At 38.8% G+C, this 17,237-nt stretch overlaps 1 protein-coding gene across 3 annotated transcripts in view; it reads right to left on the bottom strand.

The window, feature by feature from the left end:
- The window catches only part of METTL8 (methyltransferase 8, tRNA N3-cytidine), a 135,141-nt gene that overhangs the window by 59,021 nt on the left and 58,883 nt on the right, over positions 1 to 17,237 (bottom strand). For all 3 annotated transcript variants that reach the window (XM_014592095.2, XM_014592089.2, XM_014592097.2), the window contains exon 4: positions 2,790 to 2,881. In XM_014592095.2, the coding sequence (XP_014447581.1) occupies positions 2,790 to 2,881 (92 nt within the window). The remainder of the gene's footprint in view (positions 1 to 2,789; positions 2,882 to 17,237) is intronic.

Genomic DNA, 17,237 nt, shown 5'->3' with positions numbered 1-17,237 from the left:
GTGTAGTTATACTCAAAAGCGAACATATATAATGTTAACGAATGAGGATGTCTGTGTTCCAGTAAAACTTCGTTTACAAACACAGGCAGTCAGCTGGATTAGGTCCAACGATTATAGTTTGCTGACCCTTGCTCTCCATCTAATGATCATATCAACATTGCTAAAACTGACTGAGAAATGATGATGACCAAGGTCCAGAAGAAAGTTGTCCTGGAAAACTAATCTGTGATATTAAAAGCCAGAATAATGTTTGCTCTTTGAGGGAATCTCAGAGGTGGGAGAGAATATTGGAATTGGGAAGGAGCATGAAGAAACTTCTGGAGACTGGTAACATTCTGTTTCTCTTTTTTTGGAGAGGTTTTTACTATAGGGTGCGTGCGCTCGCCAGAAAAACAGAGAGAGACAGAAAGCGAGAAATCACCTCCCAGAGGGGATGTCCATGCTGCAATCCCTTCTCCTCCATTCTACTCTCGGGATCTTGGGTGCGCATGCACACGCACCAGGCGTGAGTTTTAAGTCACTGGGTCTGGGACTCGAACTGTGGTCGACTACATGGGAGTCCAGAGACATAGCCATTACACTAACTGCTGGTCCCACATTCTGTTTCTTGATGTGGGTGCTGTTTATATAGGTATATTCACTTTATGACATTGAGTGAACTTTTTTTTTGGAGAGGTTTTTTTTTTTTTGTCCAATGACATAGCCATTACACCTATTGCTGGTTCCGATTCACTGAACTTTCTAAGAGTTCATTTATGAGTTGTATAAACTTCTGTATCTATTTGGCAAGTCAATAAACTATGTTTTAAAAAAGAACCAACTTACTCAAAAGAAGAAATCATTTTTAGAAAAATAAAGAAGAAAATCCTATCTAGAGAATGTAGGGGTTGGGCAGTATCTATGGATTCCCAGCTATGTGGTGAGTAGATAAACCAATTCCTCTTTTTTTAAAAATGTGCTTTAAAAAAAATTATTATTGTGGTTAAAAAAACCAAATAATATAAATTTATCATCTTAACCAATTTTTTTTCCCCACTGACAATTTTTTTTCCCATTGTTGGTGGCACACTGACCAATATTAATAAACCAGAACTATGTCTACAAAGAAGTGGGCAATGGTATGTGCCATCCTATGGGGAACTTTGTGCATTCAATTACATTAATTATCACATTATTACATTAATTGATTAATTAACGATCACATTTTAGTTTTTTAATTCTCTCTTTGTATTGCTGCATTTATTTCTGCAGACGCCAATCTCCTTATAATGAATGCTCTCATTTTTATGGCGTTTTCTTCAAAGCTGCAAGTCTGCAATTAGAAGTATTATTCCTCTTCAGCATGATCTCTCTTTCCAAAGGTCCCACTGACTCCCCCGATTAGCCTGTGTCCCTTTCAAGATTCTTGAACTGATCACCAATCTGAGCAGATGCCTCAGGCCTGCATGGCCCTCATGCCCCAGTGCTGAGCTGCACCAGCACCACCAACCCCACGATTGCCACTGTTGCTGGAGCAGTTCTCCATCACTGGTGTGACAGCCTCTCTCCATCTTAACCGTTTTTAAGTGTATAGTTTGTTGGGTTAAGTAACGTTCACATCATTGTGAAACAGAATGTTTCTACCTTGCCAAACCACAATTGCATATCCATTAAACAGCTTTTTCCCCATCCCCCTTTCTCCAGCCCTTGGTAACCACCATTCTACTTTGTGTCCTATGAATCTGACTGCTTTAGATACTCATTAAATGGAATCATACAACATTTGTCACTTTTTTTGTTTTTGAGACTTTTTTTTTGCTATAGGGTGCGCCTGCTAGCCAGAAATACGGAGAGAGACAGAGAGACAGAAAGTGAGAAATCGCCCCTGGGGGGGATGGCCATGCTGCAATCCCTTCTCCTCCATTCTCCTCTCGGAATCTTGGGCACACATTCACACATGCCTGGCGTGAGTTTAAGCCACCAGGTCTGAGACTCGAACTGTGGTCCACTACATGGGAGTTCAGCGACATAGCCATTATGTCTGGTGGTTCCAAGATCTCATTATTTCTTACAGCAGCGTAATATTCCACAATGTACACATGTCACAGCTTTTCAACCTAGTGATCATTTTTTTGACACTTAGGTTGGTTCCATGTTTCAGCAATTGTGTATAATGCTACAATAAACATGGGTATGCAATTTTTGGAGGAACCTCCCTGCTGCTGTTTTCTATAGCAGCTGCACCATTTTACAATCCTACCAACAGTGAACAAGGATTCCAGTTTCTCCACACCCTTATTAACACTTGACATTGTGTGTGTGTGTATGTGTGTGTGTGTGTGTGTGTGTTTGATAGTAGCGTAGGCTAATTTTCTAAAAGCCCTTTATGAATGTTGGTAAGGCCTTATCTAAATTAAACTATAAAGGCCTCCAAGAAAAATGCCTTAAATCCTTTCTAAAACATTATGTTTTTCATAAAAGACCAGCAAAACTTTGATGGGACTTTACTTTCTTTACTCAAAGTTTATGAATTAGTTCAAAGTTCCTAGCAAGTGAAATGAACAATAGCATACTAAAAGCAGTATAACAAGAGGAAAATTTTAAAATCATGTTTAATGCCACCCATGTGTGGATCTCTCAGAGAAGTAATAACATTAATATAACTCCTGAAAGATAGATTATAAGGTGAATCTATAATTAATTTCACTAAGGTTGGTCTCACTATACTGGAATAATGGGGGATTCTACCAATTGGAACAAGGACAAACAAAAAAGCCCAACTCTAGAAGCTACATCATAGAATTGGTTACCTTGTTCTTCCAGAAGGACTTGCACAGCTGAGTTTTCTTCTACTTTTTTTCTGGCTGCTTCTTCTTCTTCTTTAGACCATTGCATATGATCCCTATTAAAAATAAAAAGACTATAAGGACCAGCAGATGGTGTAATGCTTACATCGCTGGACTCCCACATGGATGACCACTGCTTGAGTCCCGTGACTTGAAACTCACGCTGGGCACATGTGTATGCGTGCCCAAAGTCCTGAGAGGAAAAGGGATTGTGGCATGATTATTCCCCCCCCTGGGGTGATTTCTTGCTTTCTGTCTGTCTCTCCAGCAAGTGCACATGCCTTGCAGCAAAAACCTTTAAAAAAATAATAATAAAAAAAAAGACTATAAACATGCTTTGTAATGGAAGATGACAGAACAAAAGTGACAAAAGACTATATTTTTTCATTCTAAATTAGCCAAAGGCAAATGATACAGACTAATTACATGCCGAATGAATATACTGTGTCAGATATTCCCACTGACGGTGCTACTGCAGCCCTGAAACTCCTACGATTCTTCTGTTTAAATCTGGTTGTACTGCAAGCCCCAAGCACCTTTGGAAAATAGCTGCTGAAGTAATATCCCCAGAACTCTCTGCAGCATAATTATTTGGGCGCCAATATGGCTTGCTATTTTTAAAAAATTAATTAATTAGAGAGAGATTTATGCTATGGGGCACATGTGTTTGCCGGAAAGATAGAGAAAGTGAAAAATCACCTCCCAGGGTTCTGGACATGCTTCAATTCCTTCTCCTTTGGGGATTTTGGGCATGCATGCACAAATACCTGGCATGAGTTTTGAGACTCCAGGTCTCCGTGGGAGATCAGTGGGAGACCACTGCCTTAGCCACTATACCAGCTGCTGGCCCCAGTTTGCTGTTTTCTTAATCTAGGGCTAAATTTGTTTGCCTTTTTGCTTATTTATAATCAGGACATTCTTTAATTCTCTTTTCTTTTAGTCTGTGAGTAAATGAGCTAGAGAGACAGAACCCCCAATAGGATCTTGATGCCATGATCCACCCCGATCATAGTCGTATGCATGTAATGTACTCAGGGAGGTCTTTGTGCATGAACCAGGAACTTCCCATGTGAGTCAGCCTTATAGACTATTAGCATGCATGCACAAATACCTGGCATGAGTTTTGAGACTCCAGGTCTCCGTGGGAGATCAGTGGGAGACCACTGCCTTACCACTATACCAGCTGCTGACCCCAGTTTGCTGTTTTCTTAATCTAGGGCTAAATTTGTTTGCCTTTTTGCTTATTTATAATCAGGACATTCTTTAATTCTCTTTTCTTTTAGTCTGTGAGTAAATGAGCTAGAGAGACAGAACCCCCAATAGGATCTTGATGCCATGATCCACCCCGATCATAGTCGTATGCATGTAATGTACTCAGGGAGGTCTTTGTGCATGAACCAGGAACTTCCCATGTGAGTCAGCCTTATAGACTATTACATTTTACAGCCACAACACTATCTAGACTCCAATATTTTTTTCGTTTTGCTATAGGGGCATGCACTCACTGGAGAGAGACAAAGAGAGAAAGGGAAAATGAGAAATCACTCCCCAGGGAGCATGGCCATGCCATAATATTTTCTCCTCCATTCTGCTCCTGGGACTTTGTGCACACACACACACACACACACATGCTCAGAGTTCAAGCCCCTGGGTCCAGGACTTGAACCTTGTAATTGGCTATGAGAGATGCAGCAACCTTAACTACCACAGCACTGGCTGTCACCAGCCCCAAGTAGTTCTTTCTTACTTTCTTTCTTTCTTTTTTTTCCCCCCTAGAGATTTTTGCTATAGGGTGTGCGCACTCACCAGAGATGCAGAGAGAGAAAGTGAAACAAAAAGCAAGAAATTGTCCCTTGGGGGGATGGTCAAGCAGCAATCCCTTGTCCTCGTCCATTCTCCTCTCAGGATTTTTGGGTACATGTGCACATGTGCCTTGTATGAGTTTCAAGCCGCCAGGTCTGGGACTTGAATCAGTTGGCTATGTGGGTGTCTGGCTCCTTAACCACCATGCCACATGCTGGCCTCCCACACCACCCTGAAAGAGTTTTTCAATACTTCTTTTTATAATATTTGTATCCTAATACTCTGCTTTCAAAGAGATGAAAGTTTTAAAATATTTTGTACTTACCCTGCAGTTTTAAAAGTAACTTTAGCTTTGTTTTTCTTACTAGGTACTTTAATTTCTATGAATGGATTTGTTTACATTTAAATGACACAGTGTTTGATATAGCATATAAAAAGGGTTTCCTTTCTAAGATCTGGCATTTTCTATTATTTTTTAGTTAGAATTTATTCTCCCTATATGAGAAGATATTGTTTCTTGTTGCAAAAAATGTTTTTCTTAGTATAGAAGCAACATCTGTATACAAAAATATACAAAAAAGAGAGAGAGACTTGTTTTTGGTTTTATTTTGACAAAGTTTGAAGTTCTCTTTTTGCAGTAGGTTAGACTATGGTGGGAGTGTTCAAAAAGCTTACAGAGACCCACCTTGTATGTCATAGCTCATAGTATATTGGACTGTGGAACTAGAAGCCACCTGCTGATGACAGTTTGAGTCACTGAGTCCATCAGCTCGAAAACACACCAGGTATGTGTGCATGTGTCTACGATCCTGGCTGGCTAAAGGACTAGAGGAAGGGGACTGTGGCCTGACTGAACCCTATAGAGGATGCCTCTCTATTTTTCTTTCTCTTTCATGAACACAGACATATGTGCTTTATCATGAATAATCATCTTTTAAAAATTATTATTGAATTTATTTATTATTCTTATTATTTAAAAAATTTGCTATGGGGCATGTATGCTCACCAAAGAGAGAGAAAGAGGGAGAGAGAGAGACAGAAAGAAAGTCAAGTGCCAGGTCCTAGACTTGAACTGCTATCAGACGCATGGCAGTTCAGTGCCCCAACCATCATGCCACCTGCTGGTCCCATGAATAATAATCTTAATATGTTCATGGTTGAATGCATATTATGAAAAAACGATTGCATGGACTTAAAAAAATTGTACCAAATAAACTCATATTTTAATTCCATTTTCCACAAACTTTTTGAAGTTCTCCTGTGAGTAAAGCAATTTCTTAGAATAAACTTTTCTAGTTAAAAATTTACACACTTCACATTCAAGTTCCACATATAACTATAACAAAAACCTCTAATATTATTATCATTATATTTGTTGTCATTTGACTTATGAGGAGAGGTAAACTACAAAATTCTTAAAGGGTGTCATTTTCATGACTAACAAACATTAACAAGCAGTTAGTAAGATCATAATTACTATAAAATAATTTCTACGATTTACTACTTATTATGTCAGAGAGTTTCCTAAGCACATCACATACATGTATGTTTTATTTAATGCTTTCTAAACCAGGGGGCCAGCAGGTTGTGGTGCTAGATCCCACACAGCTGACTTTGGTTTGAATCTTGGACACAGAAGCTTGAAGGACATGCTGAGCCCATGTGCATACATGCCCAAATTCCTGAGAAGAGAATGAAGAAGGGATTGTGGCATGACTATCCCCGTGGGGGTGGGGTGATTTCTTTCTTTTTTTTTTTTTTTTTTAAGAATTATTCATTTATTTAATTCCATTTGCTATTATTGTTATTATTATTTTTGAATTTGACCAGACAGAGACAGAGAAAAAGGGAAAGTGAGAAAGTAAGCCACTAGGTCCAGGACTCAAACTGTGGTCGAGCATGTGGAAATCCAGCACCTTTAACCTCATGCCACCTGCTGGCCCCAATTTCTTACTCTGCCTATTCCCCTTTCTCTGGCAAGCTCACAAATCCTGTGGCAAAAATCTAAACAAAACAAAACAAAACACTGTGAGGGGGTTATAATTATACTCACTTTGCACATAAGGAAATTTACTAACTTAGTCAAGGTCATATAATCAGGAAATGGCAGAACCAGAATTCAAACCCAAGACTCTGTCACTTCAAAATTGATCTTCTCAACAATTAGTCTATTATTGTTTACCAAGGCAGTGGGGTCACTGAGAGATTTAAGACTTCATCCTTACCTGTGATGGGTTTATAGTCTTCTAATGCAGGCAGGTACACAAAAAGTAAATGATAACACAATGTAGTACATGTGGTCATGAGTGGAAGAATAGCTAATTAATATTCGCTGGGGCAAATAGGAAGGTTTAAGAGAAAAGTGGGCTCAGTCTTTGTGGCACAGTTGGTAGAGTACTGAACTGTAGTGCTAGAAGTCACATGGCTGACTGTGGGTTCAAATGCCCACCTGGTTGACCTAAAACACGCACATGCTCATGCCCCAAACCCTGATGGGCTGGCGGGCTGGAGGAAGAGTACTATAGCGTAACAAGCCCCTGTTGAGGTGCTTCTCTCTCATACATGCATGCATATACATGTGCTCTCTATCATGAATAAAATAAATAAACTTTAAAAAACAAAAGGAAGGTGGGGGGGGAGGCAGTGGGAGCAATTACGCAATGTCATTACAAACTGGCAATATGGACAGCATGTACCAAAAACAATGAAAAAATCCATTTTGAGTGGTTCTCTTGTGTAATTGTAGATGAAGATGTGAGTGGAGTAATAGTCAGAATTTAGAGGATCTTAAATGTGGGGCTGAACAATTAAGCAGTTTATAAGACACAATCAACTGGGAAGGGGCTAGAGGAAGAAAGCCCATTAGATTGTGCAGAGGTCTAGCAGAAATGAGGCCCAGGCCTAAGATGGTGGCAAAGGAAAACAGAAAAAAAGTACAGGCATGACCTGGAAGTGAAGAAGAGTAAGAGCCAGAAATGATTCCAAGGTCTTACAACTGAGTGTCTAGGGAAGCAAAGGCATTAGAGACAGAGAAAGCTGCTTTGAGTGGAATGACAGCTCAGTACTATTTTAAGTCATGTTTATGCAATCAGATATGAGAGGGTGCAGTTCAGTGACCTGGCTAAAGATACAGCACTGAAAGGTGAGAAACTATTTTCTTTTAAGAAAGATCAAACTGGGATACTGGAGTCTGCAGAAAGAACAATGAGAATTCTAAAACTGGAGTTTCACGGATGAAAACCACCAGTATTTAAATAAAACCCTACAATTTACAACCCAAATAAGCATTAAGCAACTGTGTCACTTGTCTTAATGAATGACATTAGGATAGATTTTTGTTTCAACTTACTTTAACATATGTGAGCAATTACATTGGAGTTAGCAGCTTTGTTGTTGTTGTTTGTTAACTGTCAGAGAGCATGTGCACTCTTCAGAGAGACAGAGAAAGAGAACAAGAGAGGGAGATAAAGAAAGCACACCCCAATGGGATGTGGTCATGTTGCAATCTTTTCTTTTCCATTTCTCCATCCTGTTGGGATTTGCGGTGCACACATGTGCAGGCAGTGTGTTTTTCAAGTCACCAGAGCCAGAATTCAAATAGTGTGGTCAGCCATGTGGGATCCAGCTACCTTAACTAGTAGGTCATGGGGCTGGCACTGGAAACTATGCTTTATTTTCTGTATATATTACTAAGGCTAGGAATGAGTTTCTCACTACAAATTTCCACAGTATAAAAGAAAATAGAACAATTTATTTCCCAATAAGGAATCAAGATGTGAGACAATGAGAGTATACATGGTCTTCAGCTTTAAGCATTTGTCTCAAACTATTAGTTTTAATTTGCTACTTCTTAAGTATTTAATAGATGTAGTTGTTTCTTAAACTGCTCTAACATTCTTACACCATTTTTTATTTTGTTTCATTTTCTTAACTGCTAAATGAGAGGCATATTATGCCCTAAACTCCTGTAGAACAGATTTTTCCACTGTACAGTTACAGAATCCCCACAGAAACCTATAAAATGTTCCTACTGTATTTATGGGAACTTCCTCCAGACCTGCTGCTTTATGACAGTTCTTTATATTAGAAAAGTCTGATTCACGTCTACCAAAACCTAACAGCCAGCAATAAGAATCATTCAGATTTCTACAACTAAGTAATACAACTACAATAGAATTCAAACACAGGACAAATAGCTAGTAAACAGATAGGAAATAATCAGGTATTTAACAATGACCAAAATCAAAGGAAAAAAAATGATTCATTCTGTTTGGCCTACGAATTGTACTTCAGGGAGTTTATTGTAGACAAGTAACTCAAAAGAACAAAGAAGTTCTGTATAGATAAATAGGTGTACAAAGATATTCGCTGGAACACTAAATAAAATAGAAAAAACTGGAAACAACTTCAGTGATAGAGGAACAAAAGATTATGGTAACAAAGGAATCTTAGGCAGATATTTAAAATAATAAATATGACTATTATGGAATAAAATAGAAAAGTATTTATGAAATAATATGAAGTTAAAAAAGCAGATTCTAAAACTGTATGTGTATTAAAACTGTTTAAAATACATACTCAGACCAGTAGGTAGTATGATTAAGGTTCTGGATCCCATATGGCCAAATCCATGGTTCAAGTCTCAGACCCAGTGGCTTGAAAACATGCCAGGTGTGTGTGTGTGTGTGTGTGTGTGTGTGTGTGTGTGTGTGCTCAAAATCCCGAAAAGAGAATGGAGGAGAAGGAATTTCAGTGTGGTCATCCCTCCAAGGATGACTTCTCTGACTTCTCACTCTCTTCCCTCTCCCTCCCATAAGCACATGTATCTTATAGCAAAAATCTAAAATAAATAAATAATATAAAATTGTATACTTATTGGGTGACTATTTTAGATGATGAAATAAAAACAATTATGACAGAATAGTAGGATTAAGAAAGTACTGTTGGCCTAGACATAGCATACTGGATGGTAGTGCTGGAAGCCACAAGGTGGACTATAGGTTTGTTCCCCAGGTAGGCCTGAAAACATGCCCTCTATCTATGTGGGCACCCAAAATCCTGAGGAGCTGGAGGGCTAGGGAAAGGGGATCTTGGTGTGACAGAACCATGTGGAGGAAACTTCCTTCCTTCTCTCCTTCTCTTCCTCCCTCTCTCCTTCTTGTGCTAATCTAATCAAATAGATCTAAAAAAGCACCTCATTGTCTTAATTTGTATTTTTCTTTTTAAAAATTAGCTATAGGGCTCATGTACTCACCGGATATATATAGAGAGAAAGTGGAAAGCATCCCCAAGGTGCAGTCCTTTCTCCATTCTCCTCTTGGAATTCTGAGCATTCATGAACATGCACCTGGTGGGTTTTTCAAGCTGCAGAGTCCAAGTCTGGGACTTGAAACACCTAGTTGGTCATGTAATATCTAGCTCTCCTATCCACCATGCCACCAGCTGGCCCAAACTTCTATTTTTTACACTGTTAAACATTTTCCCACAGCCTCATTTGTGCTTTTTCCTATATCAATTTTCTAACTATGTGCATTGTCCATTTATCCATATAGCAAAAGGTTTTATAATGCTTTTGTAACAATATAGCAATTAATTTGATGTATGGCAATGGGAAATCATTTAAATTTTCTGTGTCTCTCAGTTTTTGTATTAGTAAAATAAGAGTAATAGTTCTCAAAACAGTGTACAAATTAAGATTGAATACTACAAAATTATAATTATCTTATTTCATCAAATCTAAAATGTCATTATTTTTGTACTAGTAAGAAAGAACAAAATACTCCCAATTAATTTTAAGATGCCATCAATTGTAAGAAGTGTCATGATTTCAGAGTTGTTAAGTTGTGAAAAAATGTGAGTCTCATAATGGATGAAATAATAGCTGGTATAGGCATACTGCCTAATAATTGAACTAACTTCAGTGAAATCTTCTTTTCTACTAGTGATGCTGATTTATATTTCTGACTTCTGGCTGCTCATTTCTCTTTTGGGTTGTAATAAATATTTCAGTTGATTACTGTCATTAGTAAACGAGCTCCTTTCTTAGGAATGAGTGTCTAACAAAAAACATAAACAGGAAGAACCAATGCCTTCCCATTTCTTTTGTGTGTGGAAAGGGGTATATGTATTTTTTTTTTTTTAGATAGGGTCTCACTATTTCATGATCCCCCTGCTTTGATATCCTGAGTAGCTGGGACTTCTAAATCCTGCTTTTCAGGGTGGGCTGGGCCTTCCATGTGGTCTTGGCCTGTAAGCAGCAGCATCCAGTGTACAATACAGTGGCTGGACCTGCCTTCCCACTTCTACATACAATGGATTGGAGGTCCCAGTTGCTACAAGAAACTATCTCTAACTAAACGTTAATTTGGAACCTCTATCCATCAGGCACTGGGCTGTGAATTGGGGCCACAAAGATAAAGATTTGGTAGGGCTCAAAATTGTTGAAAAGTAGTATACAACCTCTTATCCCCATCTCCATTCCTGAGATAAACACTGTTAGCAATATAATGTGGACCTTCCCAGACCTTTCTCCATGTATATAAAACAAAGATTTGGGCCAGCCACAAAGCTGCAGGCAGTAGGGTGCAACTGCATGATTCAGGAGCCATATGGGAAGGGCCATGTTTGGTTCCTGGGTCTATCTGAATCCACATGCATGAATTGATACTGGCGGGCTGCAGGACTGAGGTCAGGATGGTGGCATGGCAAGACCTTTTCAGAGGTACATGGCAAGACCCTGTCAGAGGTCTCTGTCTGTCTCTCTCATGAAAGAAAGAAAGGAAGGGAAGGAAGGAGGGAGGGAAGTAAAGGAGAGAGAGAGGGAGGGAGAAAGGAGGGGATGGACAAACGAAGGAGGGAAGGAAGGAGGAGGAAAGAAGGAAAGAAATAAAAAGCAGTAGAAACAAAACAAAGATATGAATATATATATATAGTACAGTGCACAAATTCCTTAACTAAAATGAGGTCATACTGGAAACTTTCCTGCAATTCGTTCTTTTCATTTAACATTTCAGAGCCATCTCTTGCTATCAATATACAGACATCTCTCACTTTTATTAACAGCTACATTATTTCCCAATGTATGGATGTAAGCATATTTTTAATGGCTTTATTGAGGTATTATTGACATGTAATACAATTGTACATATTTAAACTCCACATTTTGATAAAATTTGTTATTTGAAATCTTTGCCTCAATGAAGGTAAAGAAACTATCCATCACTTTCAAAACTTTCCTTGGGATGTGGGGGTGGCAGCAGGTGACATGGTGGTTAAAGTGCTGGATCCCACATAACCAACTCTGCAGTTCGAGTCCTAGATCTAGTGGCTTGGAAAACACACTGGGAGCATGTGCATGCATACCCAAAATCCTATGAGGAGATTGGAGGAGAAGGGGTTGTGGCATGGCTATCCTTTCCGGGTGGTGATTTCTCTTTCCGTGTATGTGTGTCTCTCTCTGGGAGTACATGTGACCTACAGCAAGCATCTTTTTTAAAAAAGTTTGTGGCCCAGCCTGTGGGCTAGTGGTTAAGAGAGCTGGAGCCCATATGGCTGACTGTGGTTTGAATCCTGACCCTAGGATCCTGAAAAGCATGCCAGGAATGTGTACACATGTCTTAAATCCCAACAGGATGGATAAATGGAGAAGGAACTGCAACGTGATCTTGTCCCATTAGGGGGTGCTTTCTCCCCCTCTTTTTCTGTCTCTCTCTTTCTGGAGAGTGCACATGACCTCTGGCAAGTAAAAAAAGTTAGCTTGTGCTTCTTTGCACTTGCTCTCTTCCATTTCTCCTTTCTTATGCCTCCTTTCTCAATGACAGCTACTGTTTTGCCTCATATATCTATAGATTAGTTTGCATTTTCTAGTACAATTCAAGAAAGTACAGTAACACTTTTTATTCCTAGTTTCTTTCACTCGGCATTATTATTTTGAAATTCATCCATGTTGCTGTGAGTATCAGTAGTAGATATGTCTGGGGGCCAGCTGATGGCATAATAGTTATGTCGCTGGACTACCAGATAGTCAAACATGGTTTGAATCCCAGACCCAGAGACTTAAAACTCCTATCAGTAAGTGTGTGTGCATGCCCAAGATCCTGAGAGGAGAATGCAAGAGAAGGGGTTGCGTTGTGGCCATTTCCTCTGTGGTGGAGTTGGGGAGGAATGTGTGATTTCTTACTTTCTGTCTCTCGTTCTCTGTTTCTCCAACAAGTGTATGTGCCCTATAGCAAAAATGTCTCTTTCAAACAAAAAGTAGGTATGTTTGACTTTTTAAAAAACTGTTGAACTGTATTCTAAAGTTATATCATTTCATAATCTTATCAGTTTTTGAGAGTTCCAGTTCCTCTACTTCCCTGCCAACACTTGGCATGCTCAGTATTTTGAACTTCTGCTATTCTAATAGGTGTGTAGTGATATTCATTGTGACTTTAAATTGCACTTCCCCAATGACTAATAATGTTGAGCATCTTTTCGTGTGCATATTTATCATCTGTGTAGCTTCCTTGGTTAAGTGTCTGTCAAAATCCTTTGTTCTTTTTAATGAGTTCTTTCCTTTCTTTTTATTAAATCTAGAGAGTATTTTATTTTATTTTATTTTATTTTATTTTTTTTTTGGAGAGGTTTTTGCTATAGGGCGTGTGCACTCGCCAGAAAGAGACACAGAGAGAGAGAGACAGAAAGTAAGAAATTACCCCCAGTGGGGATGGCCCTGTCACAATCCCTTCTCCTCCTTTCTCCTCTTAAGATCTTGGACACGCACGCACACGCACCTGGCATGAGTTTAAGCCACCAGGTCCGGGACTCGAATCATGGTCAACTACATGGGAGTTCAATGACACAGCCATTACGCCAACTGCTGGTCCCGAGAGTTTTTTTTTTAAATTTTTTATTTACATATTCTCATTTTGCATCTTTCATTAATATTAGAAAGGAACCATCAATACGTGCAACATAGGTAAATCTCAAAATAATTATGCTGAGTGAAAGAGGTTAGACAAAAAGAATATACATGGTATAATTCCTTTTATAAAGTACTGGAAAATGCAGATGAACCTACAATGCATTCTGTGTTCTTTCTCCCTTCTTTCTCTTCTATTACTTTGCAGGTAAATTCTTCTTGACCCACTCTTTTTCTACTCTCTTTTTATCTTTCCCTGTAAGCTCCAATGAAAGGCATGATGCAATTTCTCGAATTTTATGTAGCCTTGGGGGCTGGGGGCATGATAATTCTACTGGTTAGTAGGCAGCCTTTATGAGGGTTTAGGTCTGCCTTTTTTTCTTTTTGTTTTGTAAAATGATCATTTATTAAGGTATTTTTCTTTGTAGTACTCAAACTGTTAATATCATCAATGATGTCATGAGGATGCTGGCCATCAGTATTACAGACCACAGACTAGGCAGTCCTTAAGATCGTCTTTTTTTTTTTTTTTTCTTTTTTTGGAGAGGTTTTTGTTATAGGGCATGTGCACTTACCAGAAAGAAAGAGAGAGAGAAAGCGAGAAATCACCCCTCAGGGGGGAAGGCCATGCTTGTAATCCATTCTCCTCTTGGGATCTTCGGCATGCATGCACACGCGCCTGGTGTGAGTTTAAGCCACTGGGTCTGGGACTCAAACCACAGTCAACTACACGGGAGTCTAGTGACATAGCCATTATGCCAACTGCTTATCCCAAGATCTTAATCGGGGCCTGGAGGTGGTGTGGTGGTTAAGGTGGTAGACTCCCACATGGCCAAGTCCTGGACCTAGTGGCTTGCTTTCTCACTAAGCCTTTCTCTCTCTTTCTCTATCTCTCTCTCTGGTCAAATTAAAAAATAAATAATAACAACAAATAAAATTAAATAAATAAATAAGTCTTAAAAAATCTTCTTAATAATTCTAGGCTGGGACCAGCAGTTAGCATAATGGTTGTGTCACTGGACTCCTATGTAGTCGAACGTGGTTCGAGTTCCGGACCTGGTGGCTTAAATTCACGCTGGGTATGTGTGCATGTGTGCCCAAGATCCTTAGAGGAGAATGGAGGAGAAGAGATTGCGGTATGGCCATCCCTCCGGGGGCGATTTCTTGCTTCCTGTCTGTCTCTCTCTGTCTTTCTGGCGAGCACACACGTCCTGTAGTAAAAACCTGTCTAATAATAATAATAATATTAATAATAATAATAATAATAATTCTAGGCAGTTCTTGGGGTAAAGACTGGTGACATGTTTGTCAGAAGTGTAGACAATCTTGTTAAAAATGATATTTCCACTGTGCTTAGTGTTCTTCTGTTCCTTTCTGTCTCTTGGTGATTCCTCAAGGACTTTAATGATCAAGGCAGAGGTAGAAGGTAACACCTCAATCTGAGCCCGCCTGTCCTGAATGGTCAGTTTCACTGTAATCTTTATACTCTTCCAGTCATTGCTGCCTTGGAGACATCATCACCATCAGACAGAGGGGGACACTGTGACACCATCTTTCCCACTGACACAGCCAGTTATGTCTACATGCAGTATGGCACAGCTGGGTGGTATCAATCAAACCCAGATGTGGGATAAATGAAGAAAGTTGCAACCTGGCCTTCTCTAAGCTTAAGTTGAAATACTGAGTGCTTATTTATTATTAAGTTTTCTGCCATAGTGTGTGTGTGCTTGTCAGAGACAGAGACAGAGAGAGAAAGAGAGTAAGAGGGAAAGTGAGAAACCATCACTCAGGGGCCATACTGCAATCCCTTCTCCATTCTCCTCTTGAGATTTTGGGCATACATGCACATATGTCCAGCGTAATTTTCAAGGTGTCAGGTCTGGACTCAAACCACAGTCAGTCATGTGGGAGACCAGCACCTTAACCATCATGCCACCCGCAGGCCTCACAACTGAGTGCTTTTTTCCCCCCTTCTTTCAGATTCATTAAGTTCTGTGCTAGGTTTTTGCTTACACAGTTAGGATGCATTCTGTTCTTTGAGGAGAGTTTCCCTTGTGTTTCAGATAGTTTCCTCAGTTCAGCACAGAGCCCTGGAAAAGTGAGCCCTTTGGCTTTTCCTGCTCTGTGGAGACTTTAAATTCTGTTGCAATTCTGGTAAGAAGGCTTGTGATTTCCCAGCTGACCTTTTCCCAGTGCTGCTTCTAAGGGATGCAGGTGGAGTTAAGAGCCACTCCTAGTCATGTAAGAATTTACACTTTCCTTCCTTGGTCACTAATCTTCCACGTTTATGGTTTTTTGTGGGCTTGCTGTAGGCATAGTTTTGCTTACTTTTATTACTTTTTATTCATTTTGTTGAAAGAAAAGTCCTCTGTTCTTCAGATTCACCCCTCTTCTTTACCTGGCAGGCTCTGGCTTATTCATGAAATAGACTAGAGCTTCTCTAGAGCAGTGATCATCTCGTAGTCCTCTCAGTAAGCAGCACACATCGATACATGTAAAATGCTGAGGGTCAGGGATATTATTCCATGTCCTATGATGACTAACTTGAGTATTCTGAACAACAGAACCCAATAATTCTCCTAAATACTTCTTTTGTCGTGTCACTCATCCAGTTTGAAAACATGAAACTAGGCTGGTCTATTTGCTGTTTTGAAATACACTTCATGTATTTTTTCCCAAGTCCAGATCTTTTTTTGTGCTAACCTCTTGTCTAAAACAAACTATTTTCACTCTTCGAATGTTTCTCATACTTCAAAGATCAGATTAAATTACACCCAATTATCCTTCAAAGCTCAGGTTTATGGTCTACCTGGTCTACTATCCCCATCTCAAGAATCTCTTCCTATTTTAATTCTTTTTTTTAAATGTTTTTAAATTATTTTATTTAACTTTATTTATTTATTTTAATTTGACCAGAAAGGGATGGGGGGAAAGAAAGCAAGCCATCAGGTCCAGGACTCACACCATGGTTGGCCATGTGGGAGTCCAGCATTCTTCAGCACGCCATCTGCCAGCCCCTTAATTCTATGGTTTTTAAATTCGATGATGTTACTGTGATCTTGTATACTCCTTGTTGTTTATTGATTGATGGATATGTACACAAATAATTATTTTCAAAAAGTCTGTGGAAAATGTGCATTATGAAAAAATTTGCATGAATTTCAAAATATTTTTGCACCAAAATAAACTTGTACTTAAATTCTATTTTTTCACAATCTTTTTGAAGTATCGTTGTATATCCCAATTCTCCATTTACTAATGATAATAAGAATGTGTTTTAATGATCACTTATTACTATTATATTAACACTTTTATATGCATTATCTGCTTCAATACTCAAAAGAACCCATGAAGGAATTTATGACAGGAAAACTATATAACAATAGCTAGAAAGGACAGACTTAGAATTTGAATTTGGCGTTTTTGTATTCTGAAGGTCATGTTTACACACAAAAGCAACTTTTTGTTTAGTTATAAACTTTAGTAGTAGACAGGAGCTGGATCTTGTATTTCTCCATATTGATTCACTTATCCAAACATATTATTTGGGAATACATATAGAGAATATAGTTATAAAACAAACATAATCTAAGCTCTTCTATGGAGAATCATAAAGACTAGTAATAAAGATAAAATACATACATAAGTTACTAAAGTACATGTCAGAAAATGGCAATAATAATGTTAGCTAATTCTTTTTTTTTTTTTTT

Source organism: Tupaia chinensis, unplaced genomic scaffold (genome assembly GCF_000334495.1).
Source record: "Tupaia chinensis unplaced genomic scaffold, TupChi_1.0 Scaffold000056_1, whole genome shotgun sequence".
Taxonomy (NCBI): Eukaryota; Metazoa; Chordata; class Mammalia; order Scandentia; family Tupaiidae; genus Tupaia; species Tupaia belangeri.
The sequence above is the reverse complement of the archived record's forward strand: the minus strand, read 5'-3'. Positions and strand labels throughout refer to the sequence as shown.